The 21,228-nt window shown below is 33.8% G+C and overlaps 1 protein-coding gene across 1 annotated transcript; it reads left to right on the top strand.

The window, feature by feature from the left end:
* The first annotated feature begins 608 nt into the window (after positions 1 to 608).
* Positions 609 to 8,565, top strand: LOC143605969 (protein ANTI-SILENCING 1-like). The gene is made up of 11 exons (XM_077081898.1): positions 609 to 1,080; positions 4,407 to 4,581; positions 4,674 to 5,713; positions 6,423 to 6,449; positions 6,559 to 6,651; positions 6,794 to 6,872; positions 6,959 to 7,046; positions 7,152 to 7,254; positions 7,957 to 8,073; positions 8,152 to 8,272; positions 8,398 to 8,565. The coding sequence occupies exons 1-10, from the start codon at positions 736 to 738 to the stop codon at positions 8,206 to 8,208; spliced, it is 2,124 nt and encodes a 707-aa protein (XP_076938013.1). The 5' UTR covers positions 609 to 735; the 3' UTR covers positions 8,209 to 8,272; positions 8,398 to 8,565.
* The last annotated feature ends 12,663 nt before the right edge of the window (positions 8,566 to 21,228 follow it).

Here is a 21,228-nt window from a genome sequence, read left to right as displayed (position 1 = left end):
GTTATATATTTATACATAAATAGTATAAAATTAACATTATAGTTTATATACATGTATAAAAATTATAAATAGCTATTTTTTATTTTTTTTAGATTTTAGACTATTTTATCGCTTAACATGAAATAGGCTATTTCAGCGTTATCGCTAGAATATAGGTAGCTTGCCGCTATTGATATTTGGTTTGGAATGTTTGAAGTTCGTTTATTTGGGATTTATATAGGCTTGATACTTTAGAGAAAGTTGTCAATCATTTTACCGTATAAGAAACATGGTGTATTAAACAAATTTTATATATAATAAATTTTTTGTAACAATTATAAAGTTTTTCAATAAAGTAAATAACAAAACCTCATCTTTTGCATATGATTTTATTTCAAATATTGACATCTTAAAGCTTCGACTAATTTGTTCTTTTCATAATCGATTCAAACATGTGCTCGTTTTTATTTGGTCTATATTGGTTATTTGCTAACCAAATTACATGTATTGCTAAAAGTTGTTAGGTTTAGGTTTCACTTTTTGTCGAATCACATTTGAGGTTATCTTCACTCTCAAGGTTTTGAGAGTTCCTGAATCACAAATGGTTAAAGAGGGACATCAAGTTGGTCAAAATGATCCCGTCAAAATGATCTCAATTGCAGATATTTTTTTGTTCTTGCTCAATTATATCATGTGTTTTTCAGGTTTAGTATTGCTTGCATCTACTATCAAGATTGTGGGCGTTTGGTGTTTTGTATGGAAAAAGTTAATGAAGATGATAACCTCGACTTTAAGTGGCTTAAAAAGAGAGGTGTTGTTGGCAAAAATAAGGAGATTCGATTTTATGAATCTTTCATCTATGATGGAGTGGAGTACATGCTATATGATTGTGTGTACTTGTACAAGGAAGGTTTACAAGAGCCTTATATTGGCAAGCTAGTAAAAATCTGGGAGCATTCGGACAAGTCAAAGAAAGTTAAAATCCACTGGTTTTTTCGTCCTGAGGAGATTTCAAACTGGCTTGGTGAGACCAAGACTCTAGAGAATGAAGTTTTCTTTGCATCTGGTGAAGGTTGTGGTCTAGCCAAGATCAATCCATTGGTAATTAATTTTCTATCATATAACTTCTCCTAAGTTCTTGTTGTGGTGATATATGCAAGGTTAAAGTTGTTAAGACAAGTGCAATAGCTGGCTACCTCTGAATCGGTCAGAGGTAAAGTGTGTTTGGTTACACCTCTTAATGGCTCGAAGACATGCTGAATGGTTTAAAGGCCACCTCTTAATCAATCATACCTCTTAATGATTCAATGCAAGATTGCCAAACAACCCCTTAGACTTCAATTGCTCAACTTTTCGTAAAGAGTCCTTGTCTAATTCTTGCAAGTTTTAAAGCATACTACTCCCGGATGATAGTAATGCGATCATTTACGAAATGCATATACAATGAGATTATAGTTAGCGGATAAGCTGAACAAAACAAACGCAAGGAGTGCTATTGAAACTTAGGTCTAGGAGAGGTCAACTTACATTTAAATCTTGACTATTTTAGAACTTTTGGTACTCATTAGATGATGTTAAAAGGATATATAATAGCTTTTGTTTATTCTATTTGAAGATTGGTATTAATTTTCATATACATAATATATTTTTTTATTTGAGTGCGCCTTTTTTTCCCTTAGGCCCTCGTTTTTTTTTGCGCCTTGCGCCTAGGCTTCAGGCGAGGCCTATGCACCTTGAGTTCGCCTAGTGCATTTGATAACTATGGCTTGGGTTTGGATCAAGGCGCTTCCGTCACTTGTGCTTTTTCAAGTCCATTGCTGCTTGCTTTGCATGTGTTTTAAGGCGCATAGGCTGGCTTTACCTTAGAATAAATAGGAACGTTTTCTTCAAAGTTGAAGTCTTCAACTCGAAGATACTTCCAACAATTTGAAATATGAAATATGAATGAAGTTAGTGCACTTAAGCTATACATTACACGATTTACAAGCTTACATCTCTTTTTTTGTGATCCACTAAACTTCGCTTGCCTTTTCTCATACGGCGTTTTAGAAAAAGTAGGTTTATAACTTGTTTAGAATATTCTTTTATAGTACTAAGTGTTCTTATTCTTATCATGTTACTTAATACTCTTGAACCAAAAGGGAAATTTAGAATTTAAGAGGCTAGGTCAACATTGGTGGAACAATTTGCTATAATGTAGAGGATCACATAGGTAGGTTGAAGAATCAATGCGATAACATGGCCCCGGCGAGGAAAAATGTAGGAATTGGTTATAAAAGTGAAGGGGCTACATTGGTGTGGTGAGTTTAGTGGATGGTACTTGGTTTCAATTTGCACGATGCGCTTGGATGCTCTTGGTCCAAAAATCCAATGTGCAGATATATTGCACATTTTTGTTGAAAAATCAAACACATGCGTGAACATTATGCACATTTTTGTTTATAACTCTTACTTTTCCTCTTCTAAATCATGTTGTCAAAGCGCATCATAACGCATTTTGAAACCAAGGATGGTATAGACTAGGATGCTTGATTGGTAACTTTCAACTATGAGCAACTATAAAGTTGTAGGATGATATACATGCACACGAGGTCTAAGAATACAAAGCAAATAATAAAGACTAGTGAAGGGAGTCACCAACGGTCGTGAGGGATGAGCTTTGTTGGCTTGCTATTTTTGTTGAGTAAAAGTAACAGGGTTGGAATTTGCGAGGGTGAAGAAATGGATACGTTTAATAGTGTTATGTTTCGGTTGTGGCTCTTCTAAATGGCATGTCATCTTGGGTTTACGAGTAATAGGTTGAATGGTTGGTTGAGATGCTTAAGTTCAGAGAAGGGGGTTGTGTACAAAAGGAGATTAATATGAGTGAGAGATATTATGGGATATGCATAATTACCTCTAATCGTTGACATAAGTGAAGTTCGGATGGGACGGCAGCTTACTGAAAACGAGTGAAATATAAACCAAATATCGTATTGGTTTTGTCGGTTTGGTATTTGTATCATTGAAAATATCAAAACCGAAAACATGAAAAACAAGTATCTATTGTGCTGGTACTTGGCTAGAAGAAATACTCATCCCCAATTATGGGAGATACAATAGGGCAAGTTGGAAGAAAATTGGTGACACGTAGTGAGAGATATAATGGGAGATACAATAGGGCAAGTTGGAAGAAAATTGGTGACACGTAGTGGCCAAGGAGAGAGCTAAAAGATCTTGATTTTTAAAAGTGAGATTGCACATTAGTGGCTAAGGAGAGAGCTATCATGCAACATAATTTTTTTTGAAGAGAGGATAGTTTGGATGGAATATGCATAATTTTTTGCTTTATAGAACTATTGGTAATAATTTTTTTTTATCAACACGAGGGTAGGTTAAAAACTTAGTTTCTTCGCCTCGGTGAACAACCATTGATATCATATGTAGGTTTTATTGCATTCGTTGTAGGTTAAGTGAGAATATCCAAAATGACGAGTTTTTTGCTGCGGTTGAAAGTTACCTCTAACCGCTGACATAAGTGAAGTTTGGATGGGACGGTAGCTTACTGAAAACGAGTGAAATATAAACCAAATATCGTATTGGTTTTGTCGGTTCGGTATTAGTATCATTGAAAATATCAAAACCGAAAACATGAAAAACAAGTACCGGTACCGATGGTGTTTGGTTTGGTATTGTGCTGGTACTTGGCTAGAAGAAATACTCATCCCCAATTTGATGCAAGTTGGAAAACAAATAATGTCTATGCCGCTTTCGAGTTGTTATTTTGGGAGCTGAAAGGTGAGGTTTTGTACACAAAACAGTATGAAATATGTGTTCTGACATTCTCATACGAAGCATCATAGTGTTAATTGAGGTCTAAAAGGCAATTTTTAATGACTTGAAAATGTTCATACTTGATTGAAATCTCTTTAAAGTCTAAACCAATGGACTTGTGATTATGCTGGGGGATCTGTAGACGAGGATCTTATCTGTCGGGGACACTTTATGAGTTTGCTTAAACGGACCTCACTTAAGGTTTTTTCCGGGGTGATGGGTAATAGTTGAGGGTGAGGTTGTTGTAGAAGTTACTAGATTATGGTTTAGACATTTAGTATCGACACAAAGTAGAAACTAAGAGGTGTGTTTATCTTTGTTAGGGAGAGGAGTCGTATACAGCGACCATATATGGCTCCACGCTACAACTTTGTTGGTGTGTTGTATTGTGGCAATTGCTAATGGTATCACAACGTATATGAAATTGTTAACATGCATTTGATTTTTGCAATCTGTTTTATTGAATTGTTTTATAAAATACTCCAATCATCAACTTAACAGCACAAATGACATGTTATGTATTAACCATGTTGCAATATAATCATTGTGTTTTAGAGGCATCATTAACTAGACAATTGTTCAAGTTTTGCTAATATCTGCCATTACTTAATCAGGAAGCAATCGCGGGTAAATGCAATGTTGTGTGTGTATCAAATGACATCAGAAATCCCCAACCATCAGATGAGGAAGTTAAAGCTGCTGACTTCATATTTCATCGCTTGTTCGATGTTGAAAGCTGTACCATATTGGGGAATATGGGTAATACTGATAAAGTTGGTGGGCTTGAAAGTAAAATTCTTTCATCACAACTTTTACTTACCAAGCTAGATCTAATTCTTCTTATATTTCATAATTTATCTTTTTTTTTTAATTTGCTACAGTTAAATACATTTTTAACAGAAAAGAAGGTGAGAACTCTGACACAAAGGAAGACACCTTAAACACCATTATTTCAGGTGAAACACAAAAGATTTCAACAAAACCTGTACCTAACACGCTTAAGGAAGACACAAAAGAAGACCCTCAAAGCAATGATATGGAATTTGAACAATCGCATGATCAACCATTTAAGAAAATCAAATCCAATGATAAATGTGTTGAATCTGGAACTGCTTCAGGTTCTGAGAAATTGACGGATTTGCCTTCCAAGGTTGACGAGGATAAGATGAAAGTGAGTATACCACTTGTTGAAAAAATGAATAATAATAATAATAATAATAATAAGAGAAACAAGTCTCCTACAGGTTCTGATAAATCACATGATCAACCCTCAAAGAAACTTAAGTCTAATGATAAAAAACCACCTGAGGTAAAACCCGTTTCACAACAAGACAACAAGGTACCTGCTGATAATAATATGAAAGTGAGCATACCGCCTGTTGAAAAAGTGGATAATAATAATAATAATGATAAGAGAAACATGACTCCTACAGGTTCTGATAAATCACATGATCAACCCTCAAAGAAACTTAAGTCTAATGATAAAAGACTACCCGAGGTAAAACCTGTTTCAAAACAAGACAACAAGGTACCCGCTGATGTTAATAATCTGAAAGCTTCTGGAACATTTGAAACAACTGAAAATCAAAAGAATGGTAAGATGTCAGGAAAAGTGACAGATGATTCAGAAGGGAAAACGGTAAAAAGAACAAAGGATGATGGTACTTTTAAGGTACCAAATAGTCATAAAACATGGGTTTATATGAATGAGAAAGAAGTGGGTGCAAATTCTGCATTATCGAAAGGAAAATCAGACTCTATTGGGAATAATAATATTAATATGGAACCTAAAGAGGAGCAATCTGCTGAGAAGAAAAACAAGGTTTCTGTGAACAAGCCATTAAAGGCGGCTGCTTTGCCAACAGATAAAGAGAAGAAAAACATGTACCAGGAACTTGTTTTCACTCGAAAACCGACTGCTGTAAGTTAATTATCCGTTTATATAGAAGTTGGCACGAGTTGACATAGGACATTAGGACAGGCAGCTAGATCAGGGGATGTGCACGGTTTGGCTGAAACTGAATTTTTTTTTATTGTATTCGATAAATATATAGATATAAATATTCATTTTTGTTGGTCAAACATGTCAAAACATACAAATTAAATATGGGTTCAAACGCAAAACATGTATTTTCTTAATCTGTCATAATTCTTTTCTTGTTCATGTTTTATGAATAATGGAATATGTAGTGATTTAAAGCCAAAATAAACAAAATACCGTGGTTTTCACTTTCAAATGTCCTATACTTCTAATCTTTTTTCTTCTTAATGGGATTTACTGCTTTAAATATGCGTATTTTCAGTTTTGAATAATGATACATTTAATTTGGTTAATTATTTCTATGCTAATAAACTTTTAGGTTGTGTATTGTTTCTTACCATCAATAATTAGGTTTATATTTTTGAATGCAAACTGGTTACATGTTCTTATGTCAAAGCTAGAAAAAAATATTAGCTAGGGCTGACAGTCCAGTATCTGTTTCTTAACATCAATAATTAGTTACTTTTTTTGGTAACTATGGGAACCTAACACTCATGGGCCCCGCCAATACTCTGCTGCATCTGTTTTTATGTTGTTGAAGTCTTGTTTCGGTTACTACTGACATATAAGTTCTCTAAAATTCTTTCAGGAAACAAGTAATTGGTTTAAGCAACTTGTAAGTATTCTTCATCTCAGAAGTTTATTTTGTTTTAATTCCTTTAGTTTTCTTCATCTTATTATCAAAATCCCTTTTAAAAAATAATTTGTTATTTTTTTACATCTAGCCTTGGGAAGATAGGCTGAAGGATGCATATGATAAAGGAACAGCTGTCCTGCTCCACAATTTGAAGCCAGACTATACTTCAGAAGATGTCGAGGTAACTTAAATATTCATTTTCTATTAGTTATGTAACTAAACTATGCCATGACATTACATAAAAAATATACTTAAGAGAAGAACAAGTAGTAGTTTTTTTACCAAAGCTATTTCTGGTTTTACTCTTATGACCTTAATTTCAGGGTATAATTTGGACTGCATTTAAAGAAAATTGTGAAGCAAAGATTCTACCACGCACTGCAATATCTAGCCCACATTATGGTATATTTATTATTATTACTGTTAGGTCTACCTTTTTTTTTTGTGTGTGTGTGTATCATTGAAAATATAAAAAATAAATTTTGTAGATCAAGCTCTGATTTTACTTAAAACAAAGGAAGCAGCACAAAAGATCCTTACAGAATTGGATGAAGGTTGCTTGTTATCAGATGAAAGGTAAGTATTTATGTACATTCTAATGGTCCCGTACTCCCATACATGTCAAGTTATTTCATTGTGTGCAATTGATTTATTTCTTATCACACTTTATTTTCTCCACAGGCCTCTTGTTGGGACCCCTTGTCCTCCAGTATCAACCAAAAAGAATCCTACTTTTTTCGGCCACCTTGCGGTTAGCAAGGCTAAATTTCAGAATCAGCGCGAGGTATATGCGTGTGTATGTTATGGTATATTGTTTGATATATGTAGGGTGTGCATTTAATACATAACAGTTTCAAGCAAAGAACTGCGTAAGTACTTGTACGAAATATAGATCACAAATAGGAGAGAGAAAGTTACTTAAGCATCATGGTTAGAGGTGTAAACAAGCCAAGCCCTCGTGAACTACTTGAGATCAGCTTGTTATAAAAGCTTGTGTCAAGCCCAACTTAAACGAGCTTGGGCCTGGGCCTAAGGATGAACTTGTTAATAAATGAGTCTGAGCTAGCTATCGAGCCTATAATTTATATATTTTTTTAATATATTAAATGTATATTTGTATAACAAATAATTATATATAATATTACGATAAAACATGTAAATAATATATATCATGTTAGGCATGAAAAACATAACTAAAATTTATTTAAAAACAATTAAAATTAAAAATGTATGAACCGAGCTAAGCCCGAGTTTGAAAAACTGCTCATGAGTTGAGCTTGGGCTTTAGAAATAGAGCTAAAAAGCTAGCCAAGTTTGAGCTCCCGTAAGTTAAACAAGTCAAGCTAGAGCTCGGCTTGGTTACACTCCTAATTACAGTTAAAGCAATAGGTGTTTATACAGTTCTTACTTAAAAATTGTTTCTGACTCTCTATGTGTATATGTACAATATATATCGTTGACTCATGATGTGTTATTCAATTTGTAGGATGAAGCTGTATCCACATCGCATTTTTCACAGCCGAATACTATTGAATATGACATGGCAATGGAGTGGTGTGCACAACAATTAAGGTCCAAGAAATGGTGGGCAAAACTTCATAAGGTTAGAAGCTACATGTATTTATTATTTACACACCAAATGATGTTATTAGGTGTCATTAACTCTTAATTCTTATTTTAGCAACATGGAATTGAGTTGAAAAAACTTGAGAAGGAACTCAAACAAACACAACCATAAAGATTCATGGACTTTCAGCTGTAGGAAACATGTTTTGTTAGATTTCACCAACGTTGCAATCTAGGTATGCTCTGAGATTACATTTATTCTTATTTTTTGAATATATTCAGTACATGATTTTAATGTCTTCAAAATATTGCAGCAATCATACATGACATTTGGAACTTATGACAATTATTTGGTGTGCAGAAATTGTACAGAACTACCTTGATGGAGCCTAACGCATGATCGATGCCCGGTAATGATAGCTGGTGGTTTTGTGTTCAATGAATGTTTCTAAATTTGTTTTGGTGAACTAATGTTTCTCTAGCCTTTTATTTTTACCCATGTCACCACCTCTTAGGAACATGATTTATAATATTAATGGGTCAGGAGAAGAATCGAATCAGGTGGTTTTAATTTTTGGGGGGTTAAAAATCATTGGTTTTGCATGTTTTTTCCCGTAACAATATGAATTTACTGAAAGAAAAAAGGTACGGATTTTGATCAAGAGTTTTGTTTTGGTTAACAGACATGAAGGCACAATGCTTTTTTCGTACGGGTTTATTTAGGTCTTCTCTTTTCACGATAAGTTGGTAAGTTAGTAGGGGCTAAAAAGGTGGGATGGTGAGATGTAAGTAAACATCATCTCGAGTTCTAAAAACCCATATGATATGAACAATATAAAAGAAACAGATTTCTACACAAGAATTCTAAAGGATAGAAAAATGTAATGATAATAAATAGGTAACATGTAGTTGTAAAATATAGCATATATGTCAAAACAATATACTAAAAATATATAATATTAGTAACTAAATTTTACATTAAAATTAAAAAATGACTAGAATTTACTCGTCTTCGTCATTTTTATCTCCGTTGTAACATTCAGAAAATATCCATATCAAGTTTGTCAATTTAGAAAGTTGAGGGGCTAGTTAATCATTTAACTAAAGATGAATGGAAGTGACACGTGTCACTCATCACTATAAGATGACACATGTAACCATGTAGTAACACATGTCAACACCAAATAAAGTGACTCATCACAAGAGACACATGTCACACGGTGGTTATTGACGGTTTGACTGAGGATGACTATAAATAGTGAACATGGGCTCCTCAATTGTAACATCCAAAACACCAAACCACTTTCACTTTCTCGAAGTTCGTGCCACCGAGTAGAAGTCCCGATGCCACTATAGAGTTCGACGCCTGACACCCTACGCATAGTCAAAGTACTGCTCGTTCGTCTTTAAGCGTTATACCCATTTTAAGGTAAGAGTTATGTTTAAGATATTTTAACTCATAACTTAGATTTTAATCGAGGGTATAGCATAAACCTTAAAAAGTTTATAGAGTTATATAAAAGATAATTGTAAATAATTAATTAGAAAAACATGACGGGCATGTAGTAACTGGAAGGGTGACAACATCGGTAGTCGAGTATTTTGTCTAAGGAAAGTAATTCGTATAAATCACAATCAACCGCGGAAACTATTTACTTTCCTAGAGAGCTTGATGAGAGTGTTCGAACCTATTAGGCCAAAACATGCTACACCAAACTCATATGAACCAAAAGGCTTTAAGTAATCAAAGAAATCATTTTGAATAAATAATGTTTCTTCTAAAGGAGGAAACATAAAAGTTTTATAAACACGATTTCTTCGATAGAAAGAAACGCAGAATTTAGATAATTTCTTCTATTGGAAGAAACGTCAATATTAAAAAGTAGGATTTTATAGACTACAGGTCTAAAGTAATATTTTAACAATAAAATATATTAATCAAGGTTTAAAGCTATCAAAACCAGACTAAAGGTCTGTAGCCGGATCAAGAGACGATCCAGTTATTTATGTAAACCTATTTTATTGTAGGTTAATAATCATTCATTCACAAAGGTTTTCAAACGATATCACCAAATCATTCAGAACAGATAATCACAGGTGAATACATTCAAACTTTTTTTATAAATTATAACGTGAATTTGTTAAACCTTTTTATAATCAGTCACTAAGATAAACATGTTATTTATCTTATAAAGTCATTCAAATGTTTATATGAGATTACGTGATCCCTATCATACAAGATAGAAAATAAAGCAACTCAGATCGAGTACACATGTGTCTGGATCCAAACATATATGTCTAGTATATCATGCAAGGCTACTTGGCCGCAGACTAGCAGTCATAACCAAGTTCTCCAATGGGCATAAGTTCCTGGAGAACCTTAATTGTGTGTGTATGGCAAGCGGTACAAATCCCAGAAATAAGAGACGTTTCTGCTGAGCTTGTATAAAAAACTGTCTTGTCAAATAAAGATGTATTAAATGTTTTTATAGTCAACGATTCACCAGCATATTGCTGACGTATTCCCCCCCCCCCCCCCCCTCCCAATTTCAGGGAAACAAATTTAACACAAGTAGCAAATAATTAGATTTACTCATGGAGTTAGATGCCCGCTATATGGAGATGAATCCGTTTTAATTATTAAATATTGCAAATAAGATCAAACAAGGTTTGTAAATCAACACTTGGGGTATTTATTATCCGGGAAGTTTTCAAAATAAATTAACATATTATTATAACCAAAGTCTTCCGTTAAATAACCCGCAACTCTAATATATTTACTAAACAGGTACAACTATTGGTCACACGCCTAGGCTCTAAGTCGGGGTGTGATAGGTTGGTCTTAGAGCCATCGATCTCAACGAATTAGGTATTTAATCACACCTAAGCTTTGATCAAAGATAAATATCAATCTTACTATGGAGCCATCAGTTTCAGCAAATTAGGTACTTGATTGAGAATTAAGTGTCTAGGATTTAGCCACATGAAGTTTATATATTAGGGATAAGTCTTAATAATACGGATAAGATAGGAGCGTATTCATACCCTTATGCTCATATGTTCAATCATCATTTTAGTCATGGATCAATTGAGCCTCCATCCAGTAAAGGAAAGGGATATATGGGAACAACTTTACTCCCAATTCCTTATCCAGTGATGAAGATTCATACCAAACAACAATGGAGGAAGATTCATATTCATTCGACACTAAGACCTCACGTGTTCCGATAAGTACGGACCAAAATATACATGGACTATGATCAAGTAGATCCAAGAAACCAATGATGTCAAAAGGAAAAGAAGGGATAACCTATCCAGAAAAATATCCTTAGGGACATGAATATTTTAATTTTCCAGCAATTCAAATCCTTACTTTGCTTACACTCAAGGTGAATGTCTGATCACGGATTATAATTCTCTAGAAGGAATGTACGACATTGAAGGTGATTCAACTCATTATGAAATCAATGTTACCAAGTTAGCAGAAGCAATGCTCAAGAAAGAAATGGATACCGAAGAGAAGGAAAAAGAATAGGGGGCATGCGAAAATACTAGAAAGGACAACAAGATAAAGAAAATGATCGTGCGTTAGAAGAAATAGACAATAAGAATATTAACAGTTGTAATCGGTATAGCTGTAGTAATTTTATGCACTCTTGTAACTACAACATAAATAAAGGATTTGTTTGAATTTGCTCGAAATATTAAACTTATCTTTATAAATTATGTCAAGAAAAGATAGCACAAACTCTCAGGGTTATTCTTCTAGCAAACTTGGAAGTAATAGAAAACCATCAAGGAGATTAGGAAAAGTCCAGGTGGACAAAAATCTAAAAATATGATTTTCAACGTATTCACAAGTCAAATAAGTAGAAACAAACCTAGAAAGAGAATAAAAGGAATTCTCATGGTCTACATGTACACAAGGTATGTACTAGTATATCAAGAACAAACAATCGAGAAATTATGAAAATCACTCAAGAACAAAGATATTCAGAAAATAATGATGAGATATATGGTTTCCAACATCATTCCTCAACCAAAGGACAAATATTTAGATCTTGCTTTATGTGAAATAGATAACCTCAAGAAGAATTTGGTTGAGGTCAAAGAAAAGAAAAGGAAAAGTCAAAAAGAAATTCTCTCAATATACGACAGAATTGTTAAATAGACAAATAGATCTTTTAAACTTGTATCGTCTGTTCGGTGTCACGCAGTTGTTGCAAACATTCTATTATCTACATATAAATAAAAGTTTTCTTTCATACTAGATGAAGCTTCAGTTCAAAGAAGCAATAGGAACAAAACAGAACGTGCACATGAGATCCCTGAACAAAATCTGGCCAAAATGCAAGATATGATTGATAACGCAATGACTCCTCTGATCAACACAACGAAAATAGAGCCACATAAAAGTAAATCTCAGCATTCAAACAAAACAGTGCGAACTCATCCATATCATAATCATTCTCATTAAAGTGAGAGTGTTCATAGTTCCAATGCTGATAACAAGTTCAATCATGATTTCAAGAAACAATTAGTAATCCAAAGCTGTAGTTTCAAGAACTTCAAAGCCTATGGATCAAAAAGAAATCTATGGAGACAACGGTGCTATATCAACTTGATTTTAGCTTGAGGAGATTGAATCAATCGTCATCATTAGCCATTGTACTGAGATTCAAATATTCAGTACTCATCTCAACAATTTAAAGGAGTAACCTTAGAGTGGTGGAACACCCTAATTATGTCGAAGAGTAGAGAAACCTTGTATCAACTAAAATGGGGAGCATTCAAAGAACTTGTGTTGCAAAAGTTTTGCCCCATGCATGAAACCGATCTTATTCCAACTTAGTTTTTGAACCACATGGTGGATGGTACAAATCTTAAGGACTACAATACTAAGTTCCACTAGTATTATAGATTGGTACCGCATTTGGTAACACCCGGATCCAACAAAGTAATCCGTTATATTTAGGGATTACCTCGGGAAATTAGAGACATGGTGAGATCTCATTTGCCTCAAACCGTTGATTCAACCATGGAGTTGGCCGGTTATCTTATGAATGGTCATATCAAAAGCCAAGAAGAAGACAATAATGACAAGGGAAAGAAAGAAGAAACTGAGGAAAAGAAAACAAAGAAATTGTCAGAGTTGTGGCAAAAGATACCATGGAAAATGTTTGAGACAAACTAACGTTCCCAAAAACAACCCGTTTGTCACATGTGCATTCTGCAAGAGAGTCGGCCATTCAGAAGATGATTGTAGAAGGAAAAACAGTTGTATGTTTTAGTTGTGGAGAAAAAGGACATTTCAACATAGAAAGTCCGAAAAAGCAAAACATGATAAGCAACCCAAGTGAAAGTGGTGCTAAGAAAGAAAATGCTAGAGTATTTATGTTAAACACACAAGAATCATCTGGCAATCAAGAATAGAAGCATACAAGTGTATATCAAAAGAATGCCCAAGATTCAAAGACATTAGAAATAACTAATAGTTTAGTTAGCTCTTGTAAACCGTTTGTAAACTCGTTTTTAAACAAGAAATTTTGTAAACAATAAAAATGTATTTAAATCCCTAATGTATATAAAAAAAGATATTAGCATACAGATCGTGCATTTACACAAGAATACTTATATTGATCAAAGAGACAGTTAAATCAAAATTCTGAAAAATATTCAGAATACAGGAGACTGTACGCTTAATATAGTCCAGAATCTTCAGAAAAATGAAGATAAAGAAAATGATGAATTAAACTAAAATAACCACATATCTTTTTCAAAGAAATCAGTTATACAAACTTAAGAGAGTTCAAAAGAAATAACTGATGATAGTGGACAAAAGGAATTCGCCAAAGTCTACCAAGATTATGGAGCGTAGATTAAACATAACTCCAACATGAGTATCCTAAAAATTTATCAGGGTGAAAAAATTGAAAGGATTCGATAGACTGAAGTCAAGATACAATCTAGTTAAACCCAGAAATTGTTTCGCACACATAAAGTAAATAAATAGTTAAACACAACTAGACACTATACATAGCAATTTACAATTACTTACGATATTCTATAACGATTGATTGACTACATCATTTAAAGATGTAGGACGACAACTATAACTTCATATTTGTACAGGTGAAATATTCACAACCAAGAAAACGAATCTCGAGGACGAGATTCATTCCAAGGTGGAGAAGATGTAACATCCAGGAAATATCCATACCAATTTTGTCAATACAGGAAGTTGAGGGACTAGTTAGTCATTTAGCTAAAGATATATGGAAGTGACACGTGCCATATGACTCATCACTATGACATGACACATGTTACCATGGAATGACACATGTCACCATGTAGTAACACAAGTCAACAGCAAATAAAGTGACTCATCACAAGAGAGACACATGTCACATGGCGGTTATTGACGGTCCGAACGAGGATGACTATAAATAGTGAACATGGGCTCCTCAATTGTGACATCCAAAACACCAAACCACTTTCACTCTCCCGAAGAAATACAGAATTTAGATGATTTCTTCTATAGGAAGAAACGTCAATATTAAAAAATAGGATTTTATAGACTAAAGGTCTAAAGTAATATTTTAACAATAAAATATTTAATCAATGTTTAAAGCTATCGAAACCAGACTAAAGGTCTGTAGCCGGATCAAGAGAGGATCCAGTTATTTATGTAAACCTATTTTATTATAGGTTAAGCATCATTCATTCAAAGGTTTTCAAACGAGATCACCACATCATTCAGAACAGTTAATCACAGGTAAATATGTTCAAACTTTTTTATACTTTATAATGTGAATATGTTAAACCTTTTTATAACCAGTCGCTAAAATAAGTGGGTTGTTTATCTTATAAAGCTAGTCAAATATTTATACGGATTACGTGATCCCTATCATACAAGATAGAAAATAAAAGAAACTTAGACCGAGTACACATGTGTTTGGATCCAAACATATATGTCTAGTCTATCATGCAAGGCTATGTGGCCCTAGACTAGCACTCATAACCAAGTTCTCCAATGGGCATCAGTTCCCGGAGAACCTTAATTGTATGTGTATGGCAAGTGGTACAAATCCCATAAATAGGAGAAGTTTCTGCTGAGCTTTTATAGAATACTGTCTTGTCAAATAAAGGTTTATTAAATGTTTTTAGAGTCAACGATTCACCTACACAACGCTGACTTATTTTCCCCCACATTTCAGGGAAACAGATTTAGCACAGGTAGCAAAGGATTAGAGTCACTCATGTAGTTAGATGCTCGCTATATGTAGATGGATCAGTTTTAATTATTAAAATATTGCAAATAAGATCAAACAAGGTTTGTAAATCAAACACTTGAGTATTTATTATCCGAGAAAGTTTCAAAATAAATTAATATTTTACTATTACAAAATTATTCCGCTAAATAACCCGCAACTCTGATATATTTACAAAACATGTACCAACTATTGGTCACATGCCTTGGCCCTAATTCGGGGTGTGACAGTCAAACTCATCTTCACTTTCCTCATCTCCTTCATCATCTCCGCTTGATACGTTTTCACCTTCACCTCGAGTTAGCCAAACCGACCAAGCATGTTGAACCAAATCCGCCATAAGCGAATTATGTTCACCCTCTCCTCCATAGTTGCTTGAGTTTGTTTTTGGACATTCCCCGACATATAATGTTGACATATTGCTCTCCCATCGTCTTTAATAATCATGTGATGCAATATGATACAAGTATAACTAGCATATCTCATTTTTTCCAATGTCCTTATACGACATAGATTTTTAATGTAATTCCAATTTTAGCCAAGAACCCAAAACATCTCTCGATGTCCTTTCGCTAAAAATCTTGTACTTTCTTAAAATAGTCTCTCTTTCCATTCATCGGGTCCCTAAACATTTTCAAAATAATAGAATATTCCGGATATATCACATCTCTCAAATAGTATCCGGGTGGGTAGTAGTTATCGTTAGCCCAAACGATGCGACTGGTGCAGTAGTGGAGATGTAATCCTCTACCATGGGCGACACCTCCAAAACATTTACGTTGTTGTTGGACCGGGGCTGCCAAAGTAGGCTGACCAAACCCAAAGGTTACATGAGGCAATCACTTACCATGTAGTTGGAAAATTATACCACTTCTAGTGCATATAATCTATACTCCCGATCATGTCGGGTAAACCATGTTCCCTTTAATGAATCGAGTAAATCTATTGTAGGTCCTACCAATTGGGTCTTCTAAGATAACGTGCACCGTGTAGTTGTATTATGCATATATTAAATATATTTAAATACAAAAATTTAAATTAAAAACAAGTTAAATAATTTGTTTTAAATTTTATAAATACCTTGGAAAAAATACTCCAAGGTGTCTTGTGTTGTTTTCCTTCATTTTTGAGTACCCATCGTTCATGTCGCTCGTGTTTTTGTAGGCGAGCACGCGCAACGCTGATGTACAATTCTGGATACCGGTGAATCTTAACAACTCTCGTGCATTCTGTTTTTGCTTAAAGTAATCATACTTGCACTCCAAATCTTGGGCAATGCGTACAAATAAACGTTTATAGATCCGAAAGCGACGTCTAAAAATCTTCGGGTTCTTGTATCTCGGCGATTCATTGAAGTAGTTTTTCATCAAACGATCGTTCACGCCCTCACGTTCTCGTTCAATATATTCTCTCCTCAAAACCGTGCGAGAAGGAGAATTAATAGATTGCATATACTTTTCCGCGAGCGTAATTGCACTCGTAACTGCCTCATCGTTGTTTGTGTGCTCGTTATTCTGCAAATATTAGTTGATTATGTCGGAAGAAGTGGGAGAATCCCTTTTGTTGGTGTTTTGAGTAGAAAGTTTATTAAATTGTGAAATTGTTGTAGAGTTTGTAAAGGGTGTTTAAAAATGTGAGGAATTTTGTAGAATATTTGGTGAACTATATAGGAAAAATAATTGATTTTTTTTTAAATAAATTAGTCGTTAACAGACGGCTAGTGGGACCCATCACACACCCTCACCGACACTTTGTGGGAAGCAACCCCCACCAAAGCGCCCAAAGCGTCCCAGAGGGCGGTGTTTCCCAACGTTTTAAAAGTGGAAAGCGCCCCACTAAACATTGTCTTAGTGAATTATTTCTTCCATTTATATGATTTTCATTCTTTTAGTAGAGGTGTTTTTTTTTCTTTTTTTTCATGGAATAAAAAGAACCCAAATAATAATAATAATAATAATATTATTATTATTATTATTATTATTATTATTGTATTGTAAATTAATTATATTATTATTATTATTGTTTTGTTATTAAAGTATAAATATTATTATATTAATATTGTTATTTTATTAGCAATGCTATTGTTATTTAAATTTGGTAAGTTAACATATCATAATGCGTATGCGTGATTTAGTGTTTTACGATACTTTTTGTTATGAATATTCATATTATTATAAATATGATCTAATAATAATAGCACAAAAAAAAATGGTTCGGTTCGTTTTTTGGTTAAAAAAGTAGGTTGGTTCGTTTATTTTTATTAAAAAGAATTGCTTATAAAAAGTGGTCCGATTCGTTTATTTTGGTTAGAAAATTTTAATATAAATTAAAAATAATTTTTGCCACATATGCAGTCCATGTCATTATTTTTGGCACATTATCGTACACATTATCATCCACGTCTTAAAAAACTAATGAAATCTAGCCCCGTTTGAGAAAAGCTAGCTGGCGGCCAATATGTCAAAAGTTGAAACTGTTATGGTACATTTTTAAAGTTTGAATTAGGGGGTGTGTGTTTTTTTCCCCCAAAAGAGCTTCCTGGCCTCTTTTGTCTGTGCCGCGCAGATCATGCGTAGACATTGAGGCTTGCAGACTGTTTGTTTTCCGGAAGACAATTCATTAAAAACGGTCTGCGCGCCCTCTTCTTGGCGCAAATTTGAACCACTCACTTCTCACCTCTTCTAAACTCTTTTACCTATTCGCAATAACAGTTATCTCCATAAACCCTAGTCCCCATATCTCCCACCCTCTTCCCGTCACCCCCTCTCCCCACCTCCGGGGCCACCCTCCACCCGCACCTCCGGCGCCGCCCTCTAGCCACACCTCCGACGCCGTCTATTCTCCACAGCAGCCGTCATCGACGATGGATATGGACCCTTGTGTTGTAGCTTCAAGGACTGAATTTGTTGTAGAAAAGCTTGATTTGACGCCATATGAACATGTAAGCTGATTTCTTTATGTATGTGTTTGTGTTTGTAGATCAAAGTTTGTATTATGGGTTAAATGTTTTATCGGGTTAAACCAATGTATGGGTTTGTGAACCCTTGTGAGCATTATATATTACTATTTTATATAATTTTAAATTCAATAAACTATTAATATTTTTAGTTTATCAAACTTTGGAAAAGGTTTGTTAAATAAACACCATTAATTTGTTAAAACAGTGATTGAAGTTTGTTTGAAACAAATTTTGGATTTTTATTTGGCCCCAATTATTGTATACTTTTTTAATCTACTTTTCATAACCATTGTTGTATTTAAGCTTCAACATATATGTTGCATATTTGACCATTGATAAGTGTATTTAAGCTATCACACAAGGGTCCATATCCACCGTCGATTACAATTGAAGAGGATGGCACTATTTCCGTTGAAGACACAAAGGAACATTACAATTTCATGTTTCGTGCTACGTAATTTTATTAGGAAATAAGGTTTGTGCGATGAGTTGTTTGAACAATACGATCAACCCAATGTGTCATTCAGAAATACTCATGTGCACATTGATGCTGAAGAAGACGAGGTTGAAGCACATGGCATTGCAACAGATCGGGAATATATGATGCAGTTACGAGATGAAATTGCTGAGCAATTAATGCAAAGTACCGAAGAAATTATTTAAAAAAATGTTATTATGGTTTTATGAATATTATTTCAGTATTGTTTGATTATTATTTAAATTTCTATGTTGAATAACATTTTTATTTAAATTTCAGCTTATATGAAAATTTCTGTTATATTTTAGCAGTCTGCAGACGTTAAAAAACAAACAGTCTTCTTCTTGCAGACTGCAGAGGTTTGGTTCACCTCTTCTGCTACAGATGCCTGCAGATGTGGTCCGCAGAATGCAGACATTTTACCTCTTAAAAAAAACAACACCTTAATGTCGAATTACGGAACAAAATTTGAATTATGTTATGGATTATTCATTATCAGAGTGACTCTCCACGTACATTTGATGACTCTCTAAGTACATAACTCCTCATTTATATATATCATGTGATATTGTATTGAGCCTATAAATAGAGGTTTTGTATTACATATTGAGGGATTAATAGAAATTAATCTTTTTTTCTCTATTTTCTCTATCACTATGTATATAGATCTTGCTAATAGGTCGTTGTTTCACAACACGTTATTTGTGCGAATTGCTTTTGAAGTTGCATCACAAAGCATAAAGTATGTCGATATTAACTATTCATTGTTCTTTATTCTCTTAAACGTAAACCATATTGTAATTCATACGATTTTGAGTTGCGTTAGAGATATGTTTTATTCTTCTAAATCTTTCAAATAATCCATATTATAATTCATACAATTTTGGATTAAATTGAGATTTAATTTAGTTATTCCAATATAGGGGTAAAGTTAAAATACAAAGGGAGATAAAAATAAGAAGTGTGAGAAGGATTTGTGACCATATAAAAAACCCTTAAAAATAAATTCAATAAAATAATAAAAAATCATAACTTAAAAATTAAATATAAAAAAAAATTAAAAACTAAAATGCTTCCGCAATCATTCCTTTTTTGGTAAAAAATTAGCGAAACAATAATTGAACAAATTGGTGAAGTGAGGTAGTGTGCTTTTCACTAACGAGGTAAGTGGCATGTAATATGGTTGAAAAATGCGGTAAAAGCAAAGGTTGACACAACGATATAGCGAGAAAAAACCTTAGATCCCGGTGAGAATCCTTGGAAAACAATCCCATGAGGGGAAAATTATCCCCTGCCTCAAATTATTGATGAAAATGGTGGTTACAGCTCGGTAACTAGTTGAGAACGAAAGCTAGAATACAAGTGTGAGTATTGTGAGTGCAGAATATGTCCTATAACGTTCTTAATAGCCCCATTTATATAGGAAAAAAAATAACAAAAAAGTTATATAAATCCGGGAACTCTAGCCGTCATAAATAAATAACGACTCAATCTTCACCCCACGTGTATTTCAGCTGTTTTTCCAAGCTTTTAGGTAGAACAAGTCATCTAGCCATTGTAGACTGTTTGATTCTTGCGTAACCTAAAAGCACAAAATAAATATAACAAATATAGTTAGTTAGTTCAGGATTCTGCCTCTAGCTAGGAATCCCGGGTAACAGTTAGGATCACGTTAGGGATAAAATGACCGACAACAATTGTCCCCAAAATGATACAGCTTGATGACCGTCGTTATAGTCATATAAAAACCCAGTTAAACTAAATAGTTAGAGTAAGTAGGATATCGTATCCACGAGGAGCATGTGGTCAGTATTACGAAGTTTGTTTGATTTTTAATATAAAATTAACTAACTAAGATGGCCAAATGATGTCAAGCAAAAAAAGAAAGATTGATTATAAAAACAATTTAAGGAAAATGCAACCTCCTCCGGGTTTCAGGTTCTAGGTTTCACACAAAAACTTGTTTGATTAATTGGACACCATATATATATTTATATATACATATATATATGGTGTTGGAAAATAGTTAAAGTAGCTATTGAGATAGGATTTTGTCATCAAACCTAATACAACTCAATTACCCAAGTCTACTTGTATCAAGTCAATCCCTTTAGTCACCCAACCCGCTTCTAGGTTTTTTCATCAACCGAACGTGGTTGTAAAGAAAGAACTCAAAAAACCAACAAACTATTTACTTAATTAATACTTCAATTTTTTTAAATGTTTGTCATCACATAAACAAATACAATACATAAACAAACAAAATTGAGTGCTTAACCAATATGAACCATTTACCTAGAGGGAGTTATAACGAGATTAGCCTTGCCTCATCCTCATCATGATTATTGGTTCTCGATTCGTGTCAAACAACTAAGAAGGCAGCTGCATCAGTCTCCGTGCGACCTCCTCACTAGAAAATATAATACCCTCATATTATTAGTCTCCCGTAAATTTGTGGGCCCCAAGGTTAGTGGAGTTAATTTT

Source organism: Bidens hawaiensis, unplaced genomic scaffold, assembly GCF_021521415.1.
Source record: "Bidens hawaiensis isolate Kalapana, Puna unplaced genomic scaffold, B.hawaiensis_p1.1 tig00072290_1, whole genome shotgun sequence".
NCBI lineage: Eukaryota > Viridiplantae > Streptophyta > Magnoliopsida > Asterales > Asteraceae > Bidens > Bidens hawaiensis.
This window is presented reverse-complemented; position numbering and strand designations above follow the sequence as displayed.